Source organism: Lipophrys pholis, assembly GCF_963383615.2.
Source record: "Lipophrys pholis genome assembly, contig: SCAFFOLD_62, whole genome shotgun sequence".
NCBI classification, from domain to species: Eukaryota; Metazoa; Chordata; class Actinopteri; order Blenniiformes; family Blenniidae; genus Lipophrys; species Lipophrys pholis.
The window spans coordinates 46,528-72,028 of record NW_028292112.1 but is presented as its reverse complement, the minus strand read 5'-3'; the positions used below and the strand labels follow the sequence as shown (position 1 = coordinate 72,028).

At 45.9% G+C, this 25,501-nt stretch overlaps 1 protein-coding gene across 1 annotated transcript; it reads left to right on the top strand.

Annotated features, from left to right (window-relative positions):
* The first annotated feature begins 665 nt into the window (after positions 1 to 665).
* arhgap15 (Rho GTPase activating protein 15) lies at positions 666 to 25,227 on the top strand. Its single transcript, XM_080493839.1, has 13 exons — positions 666 to 800; positions 4,957 to 5,089; positions 5,161 to 5,232; positions 8,996 to 9,136; positions 9,260 to 9,349; positions 9,474 to 9,572; positions 9,799 to 9,934; positions 10,677 to 10,811; positions 22,510 to 22,608; positions 22,738 to 22,815; positions 23,828 to 23,962; positions 24,204 to 24,309; positions 24,962 to 25,227. Exons 1-13 carry the CDS (start codon positions 787 to 789, stop codon positions 25,140 to 25,142), a joined length of 1,419 nt encoding a protein of 472 aa, XP_080349965.1. The 5' UTR covers positions 666 to 786; the 3' UTR covers positions 25,143 to 25,227.
* The last annotated feature ends 274 nt before the right edge of the window (positions 25,228 to 25,501 follow it).

Here is a 25,501-nt window from a genome sequence, read left to right as displayed (position 1 = left end):
CACTCCCCAAATACCCCCATCCACCTTTCTACACTGTACCCTATCACCCTCTTTTAGATAGGAAATTAAGTCAGGGACCCGTTTTCCTGTCTCTTTGCTGTTTTTATTTTCCTGTTGATATTTACTTTTATTTATTTATCATGTTTTTATGTTTACATCATGGGCCAGAGAGAAATGGCATTTCAAAACTCTGTATGTCCACTACATATGCAGTATGGATAATAAATTTGACTTTGACTTGACATTTTTCATGATTACAGCAATTTTGCCAACATTCCTTCTTCAGCTGACCCGGCCTTTTTGATCAGTTGATTTAGTCGGTGGATGTCCTTCACCTTGATGGCTGCACCCCAGCATATCACAGCCAAGAAGACTGGTAGAAGAACCTGAGCATCTTGCTGTAGACATTGAAGAGTCTCTGCAGGAAGTAGAGTCGACTCATGCCCTTCTTGTAGATGGCCTCTGTGTTGGTGGACTGCTCCAGTTTATTGTCCAAGTGAATGCTCGGATATTTGTAAGATGACACGATTTTTGTTGATATTCTTAAAGAATTATTAACATATGTTGCATGCAGTCCTTTCTGACGCCACCAGATGGGGCTCAGTTCCCTCTGCCTCTGGACATGACACAAAGTGAGGGTGTAAATGTGTGAAAGATTGTGTGTTCAGAAAGCCATGAGCAGGGTGGAGGCAGACACGCTGAGGGAGCTTTCTTTGGTTAAGTCAGGAAATGAGACAAAGCACGTGATGCCTGCTGCTTCCTCTCACAGACTCTTGTGACCCAGAGATGGCGGCTTCCAGGTAGGCTCATTTTAAACCCGTTGTGTTTGCTTCATTCATCTGCTGAGTGACTGAGGAAGAGCAAGTGTTTCATGGGGGCTCCATGATTTAGCAGCTTTTCACATGACGGTGATGTGTTTCTAGCAACTTGGTGTCTGTCTGGTTGAACTCTCATGAGAGCCTCTGCAGTGACGCTTGAGGTTTGATGAGGGAACAGTACAGAGCCCACAGACCGGCCTCTCAGCAACGCTCCCCACTGTGGCTGCTGCTCTTTAGCTTCATTCTTCACTTCTGTCAACTGTCTCTTTTGCTGGGACCTGCTTCAAAATGAGCTTCATCGTATCTCTCTGAACCAGAGGAAGCACCATGAAGCCTCAGTCTATCCAGCACAAGTCAACTTTTATCAGGAAAGTCCTGCATGATATAATCTAACAGCACGTCAAACTAAATCCAGAATGTGCAAAGCTACAAAAATTACATCACTTCTGAGTATTATTATATATTCAAGTTTAATAAGTCATGTTCTCTTCCACAGAATAGTTCTTGTTTTTCTGTGATGTCATCAATATTTGACCTAAGTTTTCACTTTTTGGATGTTTTGCTTTTTTGCACTCAACATTTCAGGTTTGACTTCACATGAGCAAGTTACATAAAAGGGGGATTTTTAAACAAATTGCTCTGCTGCATTTTCAGTTTCTTACTCTACAACATGACAAGTGATTCAGCCATGAGCGTGTGTATTGTCTTAAGATTTTTGACAATATCTTGGAGATTTCTTTTTTGAAGGTTTCTTCAACCTCAGTCACATATTGTGAAAGTCAAGTGAAGCAATCAGAGCTGAAAACAGGAAGTTCAGCAGGAAACAAAGCTGACAGAAACAGGAGACTCCGACCGGCTGGGTTCAGGCAGCTCCGTCTGTGCCCTCAAGCAGACTACCAACTAGCCATGCTCCATACCAATGTCAGTATCAGGTGGAATACTGCATGCAGTACTCGTAATCAGAAAAAAAATGCCCGATACCACCAGGCGAGAATTACGTGACGTATGCAACGGAGGAGGAGCAACGGAGGAGGAGCAACGTCGCGGTTTGGAGATTCTTTAATATTTATGACAACAACTAAATTCAGACTGTAAATTATGTTCTGACAAAATGTCAAGAGAGAGGTTGTTCATACAACACCAGTGACTCGCTCACCGGCAACTTCAACACCAGCAACTTCATCACCAAACAGCATCATCACCATGCAGCGTGATCACCAGCAACTTCATCACCAGCAACCTCATCACCAACAACTTCAACACCAGCAACTTCATTACCATGCAGCTTCCTCACCTGCAACGTCATCACCTGCAACTTCATCACCTGCTGCTTCATCACCTGCAATTTCAACACCAGCAACTTCAACACCAGCAGCATCATCACCAGCAACCTCATCACCAACAACTTCAACACCATGCAGCTTCAACACCAGGAACTTCATCACCATGCAGCTTCATCACCTGCAACTTCATCATCAGCAACTTCAACACCAGCAGCATCTTCACCGTGCAGCATCATCACCAGCAACTTCCTCACCGGCAACCTCATCACCAACAACTTCAACGCCATGCAGCTTCAAAACCAACAACTTCATCACCAGCAACTTCATCACCAGCAGCTTCATCACCAACAACTTCAACACCATGCAGCTACAACAACATGTAGCGTCTTCACATGCAACTTCAACACCATGCAGCATCATCACCAGCAACTTCATCACCAGCAGCTTCATCATCTGCAACTTCAACACCAGCAACTTCAACACCAGCAGCGTCATCACCGTGCAGCATCATCACCGTGCAGCATCATCACCATGCAGCGTCATCACCAGCAACTTCATCACCAGCAACTTCATCACCATGCAGCTTCAACACCAGCAACTTCATCACCACGCAGCTTCATCACCTGCAACTTCATCACTAGCAGCTTCATCACCAGCAACTTGATGATCAGCAACTTCATCACCGTGCAGCATCATCACCATGCAGCATCAACACCATGCAGCATCAACACCATGCAGCTTCAACACCAGCAACTTCATCACCAGCAGCTTCATCACCAGCAACTTCAACACCGTGCAGCTTCAACACCAGCAACTTCATCACTAGCAGCTTCATCACCAGCAACTTCATCATCAGCAACTTCAACACCAGCAACTTCATCACCGTGCAGCATCATCACCATGCAGCATCATCACCAGCAACTTCATCACCAGCAACCCCATCACCAACAACTTCAACACCATGCAGCTTCATCACCTGCAGCTTCATCACCAGCAGCTTCATCACCATGCAGCTTCAACACCAGCAACTTCATCACCACGCAGCTTCATCACCTGCAACTTCATCACTAGCAGCTTCATCACCAGCAACTTCAACACCGTGCAGCTTCAACACCAGCAACTTCATCACTAGCAGCTTCATCACCAGCAACTTCATCACTAGCAGCTTCATCACCAGCAACTTCATCATCAGCAACTTCATCACCAGCAGCTTCATCACCTGCTGCTTCATCACCTGCTGCTTCATCACCTGCAACTTCAACACCAGCAACTTCAACACTAGCAGCGTCTTCACATGCAACTTCATCACCAGCAGCCTCATCACCAGCAGCTTCATCTCCAGCAACTTCATCACCAGTAGCTTCAACAACATGCAACTTCATCACCAGCAACTTCAAAACCAGCAGCTTCAACACCATGCATCTTCAATACCAGCAAATTCATCACCAGCAACTTCATAACCATGCAACTTCATCAATATGCAGCTACAACACCATGCAGTGTCATCGCCAGCAACTTCATCACCAGCAGAGTTAGCCCGCTGTCGCTCAGTAGATTAACTGCTCAGCATGTGACTACAAGTCATTCTACATGCTATATGCTACATGCTAAAGAGTTTTAGGGCTCACACACAAGCGATGCCATATGCTATATGCTGCATGCTACATGCGCCATGCTAAAGAGTTGTAGGGCTATCACTCCAGCGATGCTACATACTATATGCTACACGCCAAATAGTTTTATGGCTCACACTCCAGTTATGCTACATGCTATATGCTACACGCCAAATAGTTTTATGGCTCACACTCCAATGATGCTACATGCTATATGCTACACGCCAAATAGTTTTATGGCTCACACTCCAATGATGCTACATGCTATATGCTACACGCCAAATAGTTTTATGGCTCACACTCCAGTTATGCTACATGCTATATGCTACACGCCAAATAGTTTTATGGCTCACACTCCAATGATGCTACATGCTATATGCTACACGCCAAATAGTTTTATGGCTCACACTCCAGTTATGCTACATGCTATATGCTACACGCCAAATAGTTTTATGGCTCACACTCCAATGATGCTACATGCTATATGCTGCATGCTAAAGAGTTTTATTATTCACACTCCGGTGATGCTACATGCTATATGCTACATGCCAAATAGTTTTATGGCTCACACTCCAGTGATGCTACATGCTATATGCTGCATGCTAAAGAGTTTTATGGCTCACACTCCAGTGATGCTACATGCTATATGCTACACGCCAAATAGTTTTATGGCTCACACTCCAGTGATGCTACATGCTATATGCTACACTCTAAAGAGTTTAATGGTTCACACTCCAGTGATGCTACATGCTATATGCTACACGCTAAAGAGTTTTATGGCTCACACTCCAATGATGCTACATGCCTCACATGATTAACTTTAGCATCATCGTAGCTCACCGTGGTCATGTAGTGGTTAGTACTCTGCGTTGTGGAACCCGAGTCTTCCCATTGTGGGACGATGTCACTGCAGATGATATCAAATCTCTTCAATCCATTTGAAGGTCTATCAGGCCAAAACTAAGATCCTATTGACAGCGCGAGGCTTCACTGTATTCTGGACCTCAACTCTCTGCATCTATTGATTCCTGAGCGATGGAAAGATCCAGCGGGTTAACCCTAACCCTAACAGGAGAGAAGGTTCCATCGTTTATGTACTGAGATCTCTCACATACAATCCACTGCTCTAAATGGCAATAAAGGTTCAAATAGTTTGATTTGGGCTGTTTTTCTAATAAAAATGTTTGAAGGGATGCAAAATCCAAAGTTGATGTAGTTGATCAATGAGTGGTCTGTTCTCAGCCCCACAGATCACCAGAGTGCCCTGATTCCTGCAGTGGTGCAGCTGCGCGTCAAGACCCCTCAGAACTCTGCAGACCGCCTGAGTCAGTCCAAGTCTCTGGTCCTGCGGGACTCAGACCTTCCTCAGAAACCGGTAGGTGCACACTGAGAGCAGCCATCCCTTCCGCCTACAGCTCTGTTTTCATTCACATTGATGTTTTTAAGGCCTGGAGACATCGTAGGAATCAGTCTCAACACAACACTGTTGGTGCAGGGGCTGCACTGTCTGATCCAATGGTGAGAACAAACTTCAATCTATCAACAGCTTGAATGTCTCAACTGTGATTAAAAGAAACACTCGTGCTCTGTCTTTAGAGCACTTAAAGCTTTCACTTTTCTATTTTTAGTCCTTCTTAGAGATTGTGAGGAGATCTATTTCAAAAGCACTAACGGGCAAACTGTTGTACCCCCAGTCCCACGTAGCTTTATTAACTGACCTGGACTTGTCGGCACAATGCCATGTCCACTGAACCCACTAAGGACACGACGGAACTTTTAAATGCAACAAGTCCTTTACAGGTATTTATTTACAAAAACATTGAACTCAGGGCAATGGCTTTCAAAATGAAATGAAATATATTATAGCATAACATACTAAAATACATTTTCAAATCTTTTTAAAAGTTTTAAATTAAATAATATCTTTTTAACTGACTAGAGCCTAAATGTTTAACCAAACCCTTTGTGAAGACCTTTGTAAATCAAATAGTTTCAACCTTCCCCCTTTAAACCTCCACCCTTTAAACACACACCTCCACCCTTTAAACCTCCACCCTTTAAACCTTCCCCCTTTAAACACACACCTCCACCCTTTAAACACACACCTCTACCCTTTAAACCTTCCCCCTTTAAACACACACCTCCACCCTTTAAACACACACCTCCACTCTTTAAACCTTCACCCTTTCAACCTTCCGCCTTTAAACACACACCTCCACCCTTTAAACACACACCTTCACCCGTAAAACGCACATCTACACACACCTCCACCCTTTGAACACACACCTCCACCCTTTAAACCTTCACCCTTTAAACCTTCCCCCTTGAAACACACACCTCAACCCTTTAAACACACACCTCCACCCTTTAAATACATACCTTCACTCTTTAAACCTTCCCCCTTTAAACCTCCACCCTTTAAACACACACCTCCACCCTTTAAACACACACCTCCACCCTTTAAACCTCCACCCTTTAAACACACACCTCCACCCTTTAAACCTTCCCCCTTTAAACACACACCTCCACCCTTTAAACACACACCTCCACCCTTTAAACACACACCTCTACCCTTTAAACCTCCACCCTTTAAACACACACCTCCACCCTTTAAACCTTCCCCCTTTAAACACACACCTCTACCCTTTAAACCTCCACCCTTTAAACACACACCTCCACCCTTTAAACCTTCCCCCTTTAAACACACACCTCCACCCTTTAAACCTTCCCCCTTTAAACACACACCTCCACCCTTTAAACCTTCCCCCTTTAAACACACACCTCCACCCTTTAAACCTTCCCCCTGTAAACACACACCTCCACCCTTTAAACCTTCCCCCTTTAAACACACACCTCCACCCTTTAAACCTCCACCCTTTAAACCTTCCCCCTTTAAACACACACCTCCACCCTTTAAACACACACCTCCACCCTTTAAACCTCCACCCTTTAAACCTTCCCCCTGTAAACACACACCTCCACCCTTTAAACCTTCCCCCTTTAAACACACACCTCCACCCTTTAAACACACACCTCTACCCTTTAAACCTCCACCCTTTAAACCTTCCGCCTTTAAACACACACCTCCACCCTTTAAATACATACCTCCACCCTTTAAACCTTTCCCCTTTAAACACACACCTCCACCCTTTAAACACACACCTCCACTCTTTAAACACACACCTCCACCCTTTAAACACACACCTCCACTCTTTAAACCTTCACCCTTTCAACCTTCCGCCTTTAAACACACACCTCCACCCTTTAAACACACACCTTCACCCGTAAAATGCACATCTACACACACCTCCACCCTTTGAACACACACCTCCACCCTTTAAACCTTCACCCTTTAAACCTTCCCCCTTTAAACACACACCTCCACCCTTTGAACACACACCTTCCCCCTTTAAACACACACCTCAACCCTTTAAACACACACCTCTACCCTTTAAACCTCCACCCTTTAAACACACACCTCAACCCTTTAAACACACACCTCCACCCTTTAAACACACACCTCCACCCTTTGAACACACACCTCCACCCTTTACAACCAGAGCAGAACCAGATCAGAACCAGGCCAGAATCAGACCAGGTCCAGACCAGAACCAGACCAGAACTAGAGAACCGGCTCAGAACCTGTTCAGAACCATACCAGAACCGGACCAGGACCAGACCAGAACTAAATCTCAACCAGAAAACCAGACAAGAACCACAGAACCAGACCAGAACAAGACCAGAACAAGACCAGAACAAGACCAGAACCAGACTAGAACCAGACTAGAACCAGACCAGAACAAGACCAGAACAAGACTAGAACCAGACTAGAACCAGACTAGAACCAGACCAGAACAAGACCAGAACCAGAGAACCCGACCAGAACAAGACTAGAACCAGACCAGAACAAGATGAGAACAAACCAGAACTAGAGAACCAGACAAGAACCAGACCAAAACAAGATGAGAACCAAACCAGAACTAGAGAACCAGACCAGAACCAGACCAGAAGTAGAAAAACAAGACCAGAACCAGAAAACCAAACCAGAACCAAAGAACCAGATCATAACCAGAGAGCCAGACCACAGCCAGGCCACTAAACCAGACCTATACCAGAACCAGACCAGAATCAGAGAACCAGACCACTAGACCAGAATTAGACCAGAATCAGACCAGAACCAGACCAGAACCAGAAAACCAAACCAGAACCAGACCAGAACCAGAGAACAAGACCAGAACTTGAGAACCAGACCAAAACTACAAAACAAGACCAGAACCCGACCAGAACTAGAGAACCATACCAGAATCAGAAAACCAGACCAGAACTAGACAACCAGACCAGAACTAAACCAGAATCAGACCAGGTCCAGACCAGAACCAGACCAGAACTAGAGAACCAGCTCAGAACCATACCAGAACCATACCAGAACCGGACCAGGACCAGACCAGAACCAGAGAACCAGACCAGAACTATATCTCAACCAGAAAACCAGACAAGAACCACAGAACCAGACCAGAACAAGACCAGAACAAGACCAGAACCAGACTAGAACCAGACCAGAACCAGAGAACCCGACCAGAACAAGACCAGAACAAGACCAGAACCAGACTAGAACCAGACTAGAACCAGACCAGAACAAGACCAGAACCAGAGAACCCGACCAGAACAAGACTAGAACCAGACCAGAACAAGATGAGAACAAACCAGAACTAGAGAACCAGGCAAGAACCAGACCAAAACAAGATGAGAACCAAACCAGAACTAGACAACCAGACCAGAACTAAACCAGAACCAGACCAGGACTAGAGAACCAGACATGGACCAGTAGGTAGGGAGTTCCAGAGGAAGGGGGACAGCGACTGAAGGCTTGACCTCCAACACTCCAACACTGGACTCTGGCCAAGTAACATAATGATTCTTACACATCTGAACAAGTGATCTTTCATTCTGACACCAAAATGATTCAAACACACCTTGTGTTTGCGTAACAAGCCCCATCGTATGGTAAAGTAAAGACTGTCAGTCTAGTTGGGGAGGCTGACACAGTCCCTACTGAGACACTTTCCCTTCCACCTCACATTGTGTGGCACGTTATGTTGGTCTATCTCACATAAAATTCCAGTAAAATACATTTCCATTTGTGGTTGTAGTGTGAGAACAGTTCAAGGGGTATCAGTACTTTTGGGGTATGTTGTGATTCATCGAAAACCAACAAAGTTTTCAAAGGAGCAATCACAGCATCTGAAAAGTATGTGACGCATGCATTTGAATTTGTTTTCAGCTAAATCTGAAAGGTGAACAAATGAATGTGGCTAAGATCTCAGAGAGTGGTAAGAAGCAGAAGAAGAACTGGACTTCCATGTGGACTGTGCTGACTGCACGCCAACTGGTGTTTTGCAAAGACAAACCAGAACACACTCTGGTATGAAGTCCTTGAACTCCTCTGCATTTTAATGATGTGTATCTTAGGCTATATGCAATTTCATCATGTCTTAAGACTTCCTGGGAGAATCATGGGACCTTGTGTCCATTACTGTGTTTTCAGAAAACGGGCAGTCGGACAGATGTGCTGGAGTTGTACGGGGCCTTGATGGAGTGGACAACTGAGAAATCCAGCAGGAAAAATGTTTTCCAGGTAACACAACTGAACTTTTATACAAAAACCCATAACGCCTTCAACTGAACCTAACTAACTAAATATGGTAAAAATGGAGATTCAGCTCCTCCTCATCTGTTACATGTGACTGTGACTCTTCCAGATCACAACAAACACAGGCAGTCAGTACCTGGTTCAGGCTGATTCTCACTCCACGGCCAGCAGATGGTACCAGGCCATCAGAACGGTGGCCAGCGCCTCAGTAAGATCGTATTGCTTCCCAAAGGACCTTCAGTCTTCTGCAGTGCTTATCTGAAGGTCTTTGTCAGCTATTAGGAAATCATAATATTAAAACGTTATCAAACTGAATCCAAAATAATTTGCATGGGAAGAGTTATTTTATAGACATATAAGAGAAGATACAATAAACTGAATGCACAAGTTGTAATATAAGCATTTGTATGATTGGTTGTAACTTTTCTTTTCAGACTGAAGAACGCAGTGAATTTCCATTGCGGAGGTCAAACAGCACAGATCTTTCACCCAGACACAGTTCACTACCCGGATATGCTTCTGCTTCTCCCAGTACCAAACCACGTCTCCCGATCCACCGGCGCTCTATCAGTGAGTTCCTCAAGAGAAAGATGTGCAATGTAGGATTACCCAATGAAACATTTCAACAAACTATTCTAATATTCTCTGGGACTTGTGAATTGTGTTCTGACGACTGAAGGCTTCCTGCTCTCATTAAGACCAGTCTGACTGCCCAGAATTACAATTATGGAACAACTACAAGAATCCAGAGCTATTACTTTAGTGCCTCAGTGCACCACTCATTTTAAAAAGGGAAAATGAACTAAACCTAATCATAATCCATCCATCCATCCATCCATCCATCCATCCATTCATCCATCCATCCATCCATCCATCCATCCATCCATCCATCCATCCATCCATCCATCCATCCATCCATCCATCCCACTTCTCCTGTTGAGGGTTGCAGGATGCTGGAGACGATCCGAGCTCACTTTGGGCGAGGGCAGGATACAACCTTGACAGGTCACCAGTCTATCCCAATTTAAAATGGTGTATAATATTTCAAATCACACATCAGCAGGTCTGGTCAGCACTGAGTCTGGTCATTGTATAAAGCTTATGATCACTGAAACAAATGGTGAGAATCCACAAAAGTCAATGTTCGATGAGTTATTTCTTTGACATATCTTTCCTATGGTAATGGACTCTGTCTCAAATAAATTACCAAGTTTGATCAAGTGTGCTTCTGATTATCACATCAGCTGGTGGACACTTGAGAGTCGATAATGAGTGTTATTTTGTTGTTACTCTATGTTTGACCTTTTTGTAGACATGTTCAGCAGTGCAAAGCTGAAACACAGCACATCTGACAGCAATGACAAGAACAGAGTGAAGAACCGGCTTAAGAAGTTCATCACAAGACGTCCGTCCATGAAGACATTACAGGAGAAAGGGTTAATCAAAGGTGTGTATCTGATTTTCACAATTAGAGACACCACTGTCAACTTTTCCACATTTTTTCACATTACGATTACAAATGTAAAAGTATTCCATTGGACTTTGACATGATCGACCAACAAGATGAGGTGAAAATGATTCATAGTTTTCAGATGTTTTTACCGTTTAAAAAACTGCTGTGCTAAGGTCTTCCTCCCCCCAGATTCACTTCTTTGTAGATCCCCCTATAGTGGTTACAATTCTGATGGTGTTTGTCTCTACCAGTTTTGAACATGTCAAGAGTGAAACTGGGGGAGGTTGGACCCCCCCCCCCCCCCCCCCTTCGGTGACACCAGTGTCCAGGCTGGCCCTAGATGCCTCCCCACCCCACTACCATGCACCTCCCCTGTCCTGGATGGCCAGGATCCAACCTTCCCCACCCCAACAGTAAAGGGGACCACAACTTTTGTATGCCACAATTTCCAGGTTTCAGTTCAGCATGGTGCGGTACAGTACTGTACAGTACATCATGTTGCGGTACAGCACGATACGGTAAAATGCAGCACAGTACGGTACGGTACAGCGCGGTCCAGTACAGTGCAACACGGTGCAGTACAGTGCAGCACAGTACGGTAAGGTATGGTACAGCACGGTACGGTACGGTACAGTACAGTACAGCACAGCAAGGTACAGTACGGTACAGCACAGTACGGTACAGTGCAGCACAGTACAATATAGCACAGTACAGCGCAGTACAGCACAGTACGGTAAGACAAAGTGCAACTAGACCCAACTCTGTTGCATGGTTCCACCACAGAGAGTAGGTTAAAATGTAGGCGGGGTTGTGAACAACACGGGCGAAGAACATGGAAGCGGCCGGCAGCCAGCTGCAACTCAGGAAGCGGAGCTGCAGCTCAGAAGGTGGAGCTGCAACCTTGAACCTCGTTCTCTGTGACACAGTGAAAACGTTCTCATTGTGAACAGCAGCGTCCAGCTCCTGCTGAAGCTCTGCCTTTCCTGATACTGAGAGGAGCGTCTGCACCTCGTCTGAACACCAGGGGGCAGTGGAGTGCCATATTTCAATAAACCAGTTGACTAAACAACCAGTGAGTACAAAGCTGCGTGAGAGGACAATAATGGGCTTTTCCACCGGAAAGAACCAGGTTCTGGTTTGGAGCTAGGGCCGCACTTAGCGCCAGTTCTTTGTCTTTCCACCACCAAAGCCCTGGCCTATCAGGGGCTAAACAGGTGCTAAGCCAGCCCCACATCGTTGCTGGCGCAGGCCAGGGCCAGGCCAGGGCCAGGGCCAGGCCAGGGCCAGGCCAGGGCCAGGCCAGGGCCAGGCCAGAGCCAGGCCAGGGCCAGGCCAGAGCCAGGCCAGGGCCAGGGCCTGACACATCATCAGCTGGGGGCGAAGTGCTACCTACGAGGCGGAAGAGACACTGAACCGGCATTCTGAAATCTACAGCGAACACAGAGCCCTAGAGTGGTAATTGGGATCGACAAAATAAGTCACTTCTTCAAGTTAATAATACGAGGGAATGAGATAATTTGATCCGCAACCGCGGAGCCGTTGTTCTCGAGATGCAGAGCGCCTGCGCTGCCCTGTCAGCTGTGTCGGATATATAATTCAGAAGCAGTTTTCCATTGTGGTTTTTTTCAGGCTTTTCATGGTGACATCATTGTAACTCACTTCACCTCCAGGTCTTGTATGGCGTGATGAGCGCAGGCTGAGGTCTGCATGAGGCAGCAGGGGGCGCTCCGCTATAAGACGCTCTACAGAACTTCTTTCTAATGAAGCCAGACTTCTGGTTCCTCAGGAACTACTAAACAAACTACAAACTACTGGAAATGAAAGTTGGAGTTTTTAGAGCTAAAATGAGCCTTTTAATGTCTTCATGTGAAAGAGAACTGTAATCAGAGTGGTTACCTAGGTTACCATGGAAACGGCTGTAGAGCAGCGTTCTATCATTCTACACCTCCATTCCTCCATGTTGAAGCTTTTGATTCAGACACGTCCAGAAATAAAGTGAAAGGAGCAGAAATTCACTATGGAATGCAAAATATTGAAAAATAAGCCCCAAACTCTTTCATGTGTTATTATTATTTTTTCCTCTGTGGCCACTCCGGGGCTCCGGACTAAAGTACTGGGCACAACAGCTCAGGCTGGACCACTGACACACTTTGCAGAGGAAATGGCCAGAAGGAACGCAGTCTTAAGCGTAACCCACTTTAGCTCTGCTTGTGCCAAGGGCTCAAATGATGGAAGGCATACTGTCTCCAGCACCAGGGGAAGAGCCCATGCTGTCGACCTCGTGGCTCTCGGAGGATGCAACCTTCAAGCCCCTTTCAAGAAAAGGGACACCAGCCTGTGGCTACCAATCATGCCATCGTCGACAATCATATGCCGACAAGATATTCCTGCGACATAGACTCTTTGCGTTGACGGAGAAAGCCCTTTGTCCAAAAGGGATTGGAGGAAGTCCAGAATAGTTAGCACAGGGCAGTGCACTGATTCCTCCTCCTGCCTTGTAAACCAGTCGGAAAACAGTTTCCATCTGTTCTCGTACTGGAGGCGAGAAGATGGCGCTCTCACATTCATCATAGCGTATCTCACTGGGTCGGCAGACACTTAAGAAAGTCTCGGGCATCCCAGTGGCCAAAGGCACAGTTGAAGGTGTAGCGAGTTGGGGTGCCAGTTCCACCTTTGCCAGTTGGGACAGGAGATTCCTCCTGTCGGGAATGCACCACGGCGCGCCGCGACACAGGCTGTGCAGCAGCGGGAACCAGCTCCTTCCTGGCCAGAATGGAGCTACAAGCAGGATCCTGTGACCCTCCTTAATGGCCCTGTGGAGTACCAGCCGAATCAGAGGAAACGGGGGGAAGGCATTCAAGAGGCCATCTGGCAGGATGAGCCAATGCGTCCAGGGCCGAGAGGACTGGTTGTCTCAGCCAAGGAAAACCACAGAGGGCAGTGGGTCGACTGCTCTGCCGAATAGGCTCCAAATAATGTTCACTACCTCCAGATGGAGGTGCCACTCCCCTGACGGAGGTTTCTCACTGGAGAGGAAGTCAGCAAGGTGGTTTTGCTCTCCCGGTATTTGCATTGTTCGTATGCTGACCAAGCAGGGGCCTGCCCATGTGAAGAGCTCTCTTGCCACTTCCAGCTGCTGTGCAGACTTGGTACCACCCTGATGGTTTATGTGATACACTGTTGACATGTTGTCTGACCACACAAGGACATGCTTGTCCTTCAGGTGTGGCAAGAAGTGCCTGAGAGCCAGATGAACTACACGCAGCTCCAATACATTGAATTGTGCACCTCGGTCCTCCACAGACCACCGCCCCTGGGCCGTCCTGCTCTGCCACACTGCACCCCATCCTGAGGGGCATGCATCTGTGGTAACAATCTCCCTGGGAGATAGAACAGAGCCTATAGGGACGCCTCTGAGCATGTAAGCCCTGTCGCTCCACGGAGCAAGGGTGCAGAGACACTGCTGTTACACCGTGAGCTTCCTGCACCTATGCCGCTTGGCATCTAAGTGTAAGCTGTTCAGTCACCTCTGCAGCGGGCGCAGCGACCACAAGCCCATAGGAACAATCCCAGAGACTGACGTAAGCTTGCCTAACAGATGGAGGAAAGAGACATAGGTCAGCCACCGGCCCTCTACAAATAGGGCGAGCTGGTGAAAGATAGCATCCAAACGATGGGAGCATGGTGTTGCCCTCATGGTTACACTGTCCAATGATACCCCGATGAAACTCTTCTCCACATTTACCTTTAGCCCGAGTCAAGCCACATGGAACAGGAGACGCTCTGTGTCTTGTGACGCCTGGGCACAGGATGGATCACAGATCAGCCAGTCGTCCAGGTACGGGAGAACCTTCAAGCCCTGAGACTGTAGAGGTGCAAGGTCTGCAGACACACACCTTGTAAAGACCCTTGGGGAGCGGGAGAGGCTGAAGGGCTGCACCCTGAACTGCCAGTGGCGGGCGCGATATGTGAAGCACACAAACTGCCTGTGTTGCTGAGCGATTGGGACGTGAAAGTACACGTCCTTGAGGTCGATCGACGTGAACCAGTCCGCATGCGCCACCGTTCTCAGGATATCTGCTGTGGTTAGCATGTGAAGAGGTATGTCCTTCATAAATTTGTTCAACCCTCTGAGGTCTAAGATTGGACGAAATCCGCCAGTTTTTTTTTTCCTCACCAGAAAATAGGTTGAGTAGAACCCTCTGTGACGTGTCTGAGGGTCTACAGGCTGGATGGCGCCTTTGGCCAGGAGGGCAGACAACTCCTGGTCTAATGCGAGAGCCTTCGCCAGGTAGCTGATGAATTTCATTTTGACCCGGCCGGAGGTGGGGGGCCGGTGGCAGAGCTCACGTTTGTACCCATGGGTTAGAGTGATGCAAAAAATAGCCCACCACCAGCCCCAAGATGCCCCAGGATTTGCAGATATGAGTCAAATGTCAAAGTCAATGTCAAATTTATTATCAATACTGCATATGTACTGGACATACAGAGTTTTGAAATGCCGTTTCTCTCTGGCTCATGATGTAAACATCATATGAGAGCCATTAATTCTAGTTGCACGGAGAAAACACCCCTTATCTCCGTCAACACAGCTGTTCTTAGCTCAGCAGAGGGAGGGGGCAAGTACACTGCCTGTCCGGTATAACCCAGCACTCCTCGTCTTGGCCTGAGCGCGGACGCAGTAGATTGGCCAAGTATAGAGACCATATACTGGTGAAGGGAGAGTGCACGCTGCCTGCACAGTAGAGGATCAAATATAATAAACAAAAAACAACCACTGTACTGTGGTCACACCTGTGCTGGGCTTATGAACAGAGGATAATTCAATTAAATTTTGTTCAATTCAATTTTATTTGTGAAGCGCAAAATCACATCAACAAACATCTCAAAGCCTCTTACAATGATAGAGAACCACAGAACCCAAATTAAAACCTTCCAGAACCTCTTACAATGATAGAGAACCACAGAACCCAACTAAACCTTCCAGAACCTCTTACAATGATAGAGAACAACAGAACCCAACTAAACCTTCCAGAGCAGCAGATGGAACAAGCAACAGTGGAAACCAGGAAAAACTCCCTCTCAGGAAGAACAGTTCATAAGAACTCCCTCTTCAGGAAGAAAGGGGGCGGAGCCTAGACTCTGGAAGGGGGAGGGGGGGGCATCCGCCTTGACCGGTTGGGGGGAGAAGTACATGGGATAGGACAGGGAGAGAGAGGAATAGAAGAGGGAGAGAGAGGAATAGAAGAGGGAGAGAGAGGAATAGAAGAGAGACAGAGAGAGGAATAGAAGAGGGAGAGAGAGGAATAGAAGAGAGACAGAGAGAGGAATAGAAGAGGGAGAGAGAGGAATAGAAGAGGGAGAGAGAGAGGAATAGAAGAGGGAGAGAGAGAGGGAGAGAGAGAGTAGCAGACAGGCCAGAGAAGTACAAATACTAAGAAAAGTCTCTGATGAGCGTTGGTCTGATGATGAACCAATCTCAGTCTGGAGTTTAAGGGCCGTGCCGTTGCGGTGGGGTCCCGGTGCTGTGGGGGGGTCCCGGTGCTGTGGGGGGGTCCCGGTGCTGTGGTGGGGTCCCGGTGCTGTGGGGGGGTCCCGGTGCTGTGGGGGGGTCGGGTAGTAGGACCGTGGTAACTCCACTCTGGGAGTCTTGGGTCTGATCCCCTGGATCCTGCTCCCCTCCTGTCAGGATCTGGTGGCTCCAGTAATGTTGTTACACAGAGAGAAAGAAAGAAAGACAAGAAACAGAAGCTCCAAATGTAGAGTTCCTCCCTTTAACGGGAGAGAGGAAATCCCCTCAGCAGTCTAGGCCTAGAGCAGCTCAACTTAGTGCTCCTATTTTATTCCTAATGAGAAGCTCTATCAAAGAGGAAGCTTTTTAGTCTCCTCTTAAATAAACTAATGGTGTGGGCCCTTCGGACCGAGGCTGCTAGTTGATTCCAGAGTAAAGGAGCCATATGGCTGAAACTCCTGCCTCCTCTTTTACTTTGAAGGACTTTAGGGATTACCAACAGTCCTGCATCCTCAGAGCCAAGGGCTCGTGGAGGGTGAGACCCTTCTAGAAGTTTCTCCATATAGGATGGAGCCTGGTGATGAAGAGTTTTAGATGTGATCAGAAGGATGTTGAATTCTATTCTAGATTTGATGTGAAGCCAGTGTAAGGATGCTAAGACTGGGGAGATGTGCTCTCTTCTTCCAGTTCTGGTTAGTAAACCTGCAGCAGCGTTCTGCTCTAGCTGGAAGATCCTAACAGAGGAGTTTGGACATCCTGACATTAGGGAGTTACAATCATCTCATCTTGAAGTCACAAAGGCAGGAAGCATTTGTTCTGCATCTTTGAAGGACAAGAAGTTTCTCATTTTTGCAATATTCCTTAGATGGAAGAAGGCTGTCCTGGAGACATGTTTAACATGGGACATAAAGGACAGATCCTGATCAGAAATAACACCCAGGTTCCTAATATCACTGTTAGAGGTTAAGGTAATATTATCTAAGGTAATCAGACTATCTGAAAAGTAATCCCTGAGCTTTTTAGGACCTAGGATTAGAACCTCAGTCTTGGATGTGTTGAGCATTAAGAAGTTGATAGACATCCAGGACTTAACGTCCCTGAGGCAGGACTCTAGTTTAACAAGTTGGTCGGCCTGATTGGCTTTAACTGATAAATAGAGCTGAGTATCATCTGCATAACAATGAAAGTTAATGTTGTGTTTCCTAATAATATTTCCGAGTGGCAACATATAGAGATTAAACAATATGGGTCCGAGGACGGAGCCTTGTGGTACTCCACACAGGACCCCTTCATGTATTGAAGATTTGTTATTTACATGAACAAATTGAAAGCGGTCAGATAAATATGATTTAAACCAGTTTAAGGCTAAGTTTTTAATGCCGACGCCATCTTCTAATCTCCTTAAGAGTATATTATGATGGACAGTATCAAATGCAGTACTAAGGTCCAGAAGAACTAAAACCGATAGAAGACCTCTATCTGAGGCCGTTAGAAGGTCATTAGTAACTTTTAGCAGAGCAGTCTCTGTACTGTGGTTCATTCTGAAGCTGGACTGAAGGTCCTCTAACAGATTATTCTCCTGCAGATAATCCTGGAGTTGTTTAGCCACTACTTGCTCCAGAACCTTTGACAGGAAAGGAAGGTTGGAGATGGGCCTGTAGTTTGAGAGAAGGCTTGTGTCTAAGTTTGGCTTCTTAATGAGAGGTTTAATAACTGCTAGTTTAAAGGATTGGGGCACATAGCCTATTGGTAGAGACTGGTTAATAATTGCCAGTATAGAATTATTAATTAGTGGCAGTGCCTCTTTCAGAATTCTAGTAGGAATTGGGTCCAACAGGCTAGTAGTTGGTTTAGCAGAAGAAATAAGGGAGTTTAGTTGGACTAGTTGTATTTGCTGAAAGCATTCCAGATGACTGTTAGGTTTAACCAGTTCCTCTGTTATGGGGCTAACGGACGGTAGGGTTTGATGGATGTTATCCCTAAGCCTTGTCATTTTATTTTGAAAGAACTTCATGAAGTCCTCACTACATATATTGATAGGAATGGTGGGCTCAACACTATTTTGGTTCTTGGTCAGTTTGGCTACAGTACTGAAAAGAAAGCGAGGGTTGTTTTTGTTTTCCTCTATTAAGGATGAGTAGTAATTAGTTCTACTTCTACTCAGAGCTTTCTTATAAGTTTTGAAGCTATCCTTCCAGGCTATATAATCTAGCTCTGTTTTTGTTGAACGCCAAGTTCTTTCTAATCTACGGGAGCGTTGTTTAAGCTGGCGGGTTGATGAGTTAAACCATGGGGAGGACTTTTCCTGTTTTTTCAGTTTCATTTTTTGAGGAGCTATGTCGTCTAGCGTTGTTTTTAGCATATCTGTCAGACTGTTTGTTAGGTATTCAATGTCTGAGCTAGCAACAGTATACGGGTCAGGAAGATCCACTACTGATTCTATAGCAGAGGGAATTCTTTCCTTGAATTTAGTTACTATGTTATCAGAGAGAGACCTGGTTAACACGGCTTTAACCGGAGGGTTAGAACTATTTAGAACAAAGTCAAAGGTTATTAAGAAGTGATCTGACAGGAAATCATAGTGAGGAGAGATGGTCAGATGCTCTATATTCAAACCATAAGTTAGAATAAGGTCTAGGGTGTGGAGATGTTTCTGGGTAGGCCCGTCTACTACCTGAGAGAAACCTAGAGAGTCAAGTGTAGATCTAAAGCTGCACTGAAACTATCATTTTCTAGGTCAACATGAACATTGAAGTCTCCTACCATGATAACCTTATCTTTAGTCAGGGCTACATCTGACAACAATTCAGAGAATTCAGTTAGAAAAGTTGAAGAAGGTCCAGGAGGACGAGAAATGATTACAGATTCTACAGAATTTACTATTTTATTTGACGGGTGTGGCATGGTCATGCTCAGACTCTCAAAAGAACTAAAGTTGGGTTTTGGGTTAATATTAATTATTAAGTGAGAGTTCTAGATGGCTGCCTCCACCCTCCTCCACCACCTCCACCAGCTATTTGAGTGTTAGTATGACTTGGAGGGGAGGCTTCATTTAGACTAACATACTCATCTTTACGTAGCAGGTTTCTGTTCATCCAAAGAGATCAATGTTGTGTTCGGTTATCAGATCATTGACTAGAAGAGCTTTGGATGATAAAGATCTCATGTTTAGGAAACCACATCTCATTTGTTTGTCTTGATTTTGTCTAGTTTCACACTTGATACGGATGAAGTTTTTGTAGTCATTAGAAGTAGTTTTCCTAGGTTTAGATAGTTTTATACTTGTGGTGGTCCGAGGGATAGACACAGTCTCTATGGGATGTTTAACTAAGTTAGCTATGGTTGGTGACTGCCCAGAGGGAAACTCAGAGAGGCGTGTAGGACTGCCACTCTGTTACCTGGTCCCCACTCTGCTACGTCAGGATGGAGGAGCTAAGCTTTTAACTCTGTTTCTAGATAAGAGGTACGCTCCATCCAACGTGGGATGGATGCCGTCCCTCCTGATGAGACCAGGCTTGTCCCAGAAGGACTTCCAGTTGTTAATGAAGCCTACCGAGTTACTGGGACACCACCCTGACAGCCAGCGGTTAAAAGATGAGGCTAAACATCTGGTCCCTGATGAGGTTTGATAGCAACTTACAGCCGGTGAAGCTAACATAAACAAACCCACGCTGGGCTCTGGGCAAGTGCACGCGAACAACCAGCAAACAAATTAAGCCGGCTAACGTAACCATCCGGAGGAGGATGCGCAAACGCGGCCGTCATCAACAATCTCCTTCTATTTGACTGTTAAAGAGGCTACTTACCTTGTCCAGCGTGTATTAGCAGGACCAAACACCAACCATATGCTGTGGGGAGGCAGCACTCACGCGGCTTTTGCCAACAGAGGTTGCAAACAGGTAAAGCTACCGCTATCCAAAACATTGCTGCAGCTCCTGGAGGGCGAATGCTCGCTGCTCCGACCTACCACGGTCTCTGGGCTATGAGCGACGGAAGCTGTAGCAGTCGCTTGTATGCACAATCTTCCAGCAAACTGCGCGTGAGAAGAAAAAAAGGAAAGTGTCCTGGAGTGACACCTGAAACTATAACCTTTGTCTGGGTCATCCGGGGGTCACAGGTGACATTGTTGGTATACATACTCGCACTGCACATGCGCAAAGAGGAATATTCAGTGCCTAAAGCACCGCCTCTGGTGGTCAGCAGGGATGAAATAGAACACCAATAGAGCGACGAGGAGGACCAAACCGATGAGTTTTGAGTGACGCAATGGTGTGGCTCTCACTGGCTCCATTAACGGTGGAAAAACAACCTGTTCTTCCCTGGATCATTTAAGAACTGGCCCTGGCACTGACCCTGAACTAGCACTTTGTTCTTTTCAGTGGAAAAGCCCTATGGGAGGGTTTACGGCCGATGAAATGTTTAAATATTGCAGATAAGTCAAGAGTGAAGATCATCACTAATCCCCCCCTCGTCTTCCTTTGTACCCTCCCCCAGTCATGAGCGCTCACCCCCTCCTCGGAACCCTCCCCTGCTCCTGAGCCGCCATAGTTCCTATCCCCAGCAGTAAAATTTCACGTGTCGAAATGACTCTAGACCTGTGGTCACATCCATTCCTCCAATTACCTCCAGAGAAACTGCTCATCAAGCACATTAAAGCTCAATACCACCAACACTTGATCCACACAATGTGCTTACAGACAGAACAGGTCAACTGAGGACGCTATCGCCATGGTGCCCTGCACATTATTGTAACATCTGGAGCAATAAAACATCTGCAGCAGAGCATCTACAGAGAAGAACATCTGGAGCAAAACAACATCGAGAGCAGAACAACCCCTGGAGCAGAAGAACACCTATTGAGGCTCCCCTTTGTTGATTCAAGTCTGGCCTTCAATACGATCCGGCCTTTCAGGCTCCACCATCTTGGACTGAACATCTGGCTGAGCAGCTGGATGGTGAAATTTGGAACAAACTGAACACGGAATATCAGAGGAGACAAGCTCACCTCCTCCACCCTGTTAACACACTGGAGTGACCATGATTGAAGACCTGTTCTGCTTCAACACTGCCTCAGAGGTAGGAAAGGTCCAACAAGGCCTCCACTACCTGAGGACACTGTCTCAGTGACAGGAAAGGCCCAGCAAGGCCTCCACTACCTGAGGACACTGCCTCAGAGGTAGGAAAGGTCCAACAAGGCCTCCACTACCTGAGGACACTGTCTCAGTGACAGGAAAGGCCCAGCAAGGCCTCCACTACCTGAGGACACTGTCTCAGTGACAGGAAAGGCCCAGCAAGGCCTCCACTACCTGAGGACACTGCCTCAGAGGTAGGAAAGGCCCAGCAAGGCCTCCACTACCTGAGGACACTGTCTCAGTGACAGGAAAGGCCCAGCAAGGCCTCCACTACCTGAGGACACTGCCTCAGAGGTAGGAAAGGTCCAACAAGGCCTCCACTACCTGAGGACACTGTCTCAGTGACAGGAAAGGCCCAGCAAGGCCTCCACTACCTGAGGACACTGCCTCAGAGGTAGGAAAGGTCCAACAAGGCCTCCACTACCTGAGGACACTGTCTCAGTGGTAGGAAAACAGCAGGCCCCCAGTGGTGGTAGCAGGAACATCATTAATAGGTCATCAAGAACAAAGTGACCAAGATATTTATTTTCATTAGTGTTGAGGACTGGGTCAGCTGAGAAGAAATGAAAAACTACTCACCTTCTGTCTTCTTTATTTTCAACAATCGTTTGGCTTTTATTGGCACATTTTCCTACAAAATCATCCCCATGGTGAGAGCAGACCTTGAGAAGCTGCTGGAAAGCAGTGGTTTGGATTGGCTCAGAGTTTTCCAGCCTTTGCAGTGTCCAATTGGCAGGTTACCACCCAAAACTTTCAGGTCAGAAGGTTGCATGGACTCCAGACAAATGATTGACAAAAGCATTGTTGGAGAACTTGAATCACACATCTTACACAATCCATTGGAATCCATTTGGTTTTTACAGCATTAATTACAACAGAGAAGAAACATCTTAGTTTCTATTTGAACTTTTCAACCAAATATAAAAAAAATGACATCCATTAAGTCAACACACCCTACAAATGATATCACTGTCGACAGCTTTTATAAACTGATGTGAAACATTGAACCTTGACACATGGCTGATTGGTGTCATCGTGTCTTTTTCAGACAGAGTGTTTGGCTGCAACCTGTTGACCTTGTGTGGACGTGAAGGAACCACAGTTCCAAAGTTTGTTCGGATCTGTGTAGACGCCGTGGAAAAACGAGGTACACACTCCAACACAAATGACAGATAAGAAAATACACACACTGGGTCTGGCAGCACACAGCTGATACACACCAACTGAGCACAGGCTTGGTTCTGGGCTTTCTTGACTTAACACGAACTGTCTGCAGGCCTGCAGGTCGACGGTATCTATCGAGTCAGCGGAAATCTGGCCACAATCCAGAAACTTCGCTTCATAGTTGATCAAGGTTTGTCTAAGTGTGATATTTTCTTCTGTGACCTGTTCTTTCAAAATAAAATGAAACATGTTCAATAATCAGCTGCAACAGTTTCCAAACAGACCACATGACACAAACACACTTATTTACAGTCCTGGCTCTGGCATGGTTAGGTTTGTGATAAAGGGAAGAAAGGCACGGGCAACAGGTAACCATATCCTATAGGTGTTTTCCTTTGATATTTAAAAAGTATTAATAAGTTTAAAAGAGGGTAGTTTCGCCTTTATTCTCCCAAGGAGTGTCTTTAAAAGGAGGTGTGTTCACTTATTCCTTCAAAGGGGAGAATAAAAGAAGACCTTTTGGAGCGTTTTCCAGTGACAATAAAAGAAAAAAAGAAAAGAAGAAAAAAAGAAGAATTAAGAGAGATATCACCCCAATAAAAATGAACTCAGGATCCTAAAAACAGACGACGTTCGATACCTCGTTTTCTTAAAAAATATATAATTAGAAATTACTGGGGAAGGGGGGCTAGGTTTTAGGCAAGGGGGGGGGGGGGGGGGGGTAGGGTTAGGTAAGTCAGGGGTGGGGGGGGGTTAGGTTTTAGACAAGGGGAGGGAGGGGTTAAGGTTAGGAAAGACAGAGGGGGGTGTGGTTAAGTTTAGGATGGGAAAGTGGATGAGGAGGTAAGGAAATGGGGGGAGGAAAAAGGAAGAAGGGGAGTAAAATTATTAATATTATATGGCCGTCACTACAGGTCATCCTATAAAGGGCCAACGTGTTTCTCCTGAGCGCTCTTAACACTGTAACACCACAGAAAAACAAGTCAGCCGCAATCTTACTCCTTTTATGACAAAAACTTCACTTGAGCAGTTTGTCATCATGATGGTTTCATTTGTTGGTTTGTTTTTTCCTGATCTGTAATGCTGTCAAATGGGTTTGGGTCATTCTAACTGTTCAACACCTGCTGTAAAAATCTAAAAGCCACAGAATGTAAATGATTTTAGAAGAAGGTTTAAACATGAGCTGACTGTCTTGTGGTCAGAGGAGGAACTGGACCTGGACCACAGTCAGTGGGAGGACATCCATGTCATCACTGGAGCACTGAAGATGTTCTTCAGAGAGCTGCCGGAGCCACTGTTCCCCTCCAGCTTCTTCAAGCAGTTTGTTGAGGCCGTCAGTGAGTATAATGTCTTCACCACTTCCTGTTCATGAAAGCTGATGCAGCTTGGATTTATCTAAAGCTAATTAATGATTGAATTTGGTCTCTGCCGTTCACCTATTCGGTTCATAGTTAATATGAAATACACATACTAGGAGCTATGGGGTCAAGGGTCATTCTTCTCTTTATGTTTTCTGCTTGAAGACTTAATTTCAAACAGCATTTTGTCAACACTAAGCATCTGCTGCTTTTTGAACAGCAATCAAAGACTCACAACCCAAAGTTCAAGCTGTGAAGAAGCTGATGGAGCAATTGCCAAAACCCAACCAGGACACAATGAAGGTGCTCTTCAGCCACCTACACAGGTACAACTCCACCTGAGCTCCAACACAGCACCACCTGAGCTGCTGAATATTAATTATTGTGCCTGCCTTAATGGTAGGTGTAAAGATTACTATCCTAGGTGGCAGTTCAATATTATTATCATCACCATCATAATAAATAATTTATTTGTTATGACTTCTTTTTTTTGCGAGTAACTGCTCCGCACCTTTGGGACCATGGACACAAAAAGCAAATTATAACGTGCGTAACATAAGGGAATAGGTTGCTACAACAATTTTTTTATTTTTTATTAACAATTCGGCAAACCGTTTAAAAAAACAAAACGCAAAAAATGGTGAAAAAATGTCTCATACGAAGCGGATGGAAGAGGCACCTCATGGATGAAAGATCAAAGCAGATCGGTGTCTTTTGCCAGAGAAATGCTGAGATCAAAGGAGGCACACAAAATTTCCTGTCATTTTCTAGATACAAATCTTGATATCTTTTTCGACATATTCATGTGCAGCTGTGACTCCCACATCTCCCAATCAGCGCTCAATAAAGCATTTTAACCCTAAAGAGAATCTAAGTGTGGACTGAGGCATGTCACCATGTTCCTGCCACGCAGCTCATCTGAAACACACAACTCTGCCATGTGTTCACTCCTGCTGTGTTTCTGCTGTTATGTTCCAGGGTCCTGGCCTTTTCCAAGAACAACCTGATGTCCACTCAGGGCCTCAGCATCGTGTTTGGCCCCACACTGATGTGGCCTGAGCAGGATGCAGGAAACATGGCCGTCAACATGGTGTACCAGAACCAGATTGTGGAGTTCATCCTCATTGACAGTCAAGAGATCTTTAACATGAAGACATAGTGAGAAGAGACCAGATCCTGGTGTGATGGAACCAAACTCTTTGATATGCTTTGATATGAAAATAAAGAGCTGTTGGAACAGTCAACCTGTTTCACTCTTACATTCTTTATCTGCTCACTGATTTTCACCTGTCAGGTTGATCTGGGACTGCCTATTGGCTGATATGAGTAAAAGATGGACGCCCCTCCTCCTCCTCCTCGCCCTTCTCTTCATCCTGCTCCTCCTCCTCCCCTTCCTCCTTATCCTGATTTCCCTCCTCCTAATCCTGCTCCTTCAGGTTCTCCATAGTCTAACCCAGCAGGGTCGTGGTCTACTGGTAGACCACGGACTGATCCCAAGTCAATTGCAAGGGGTGTAGG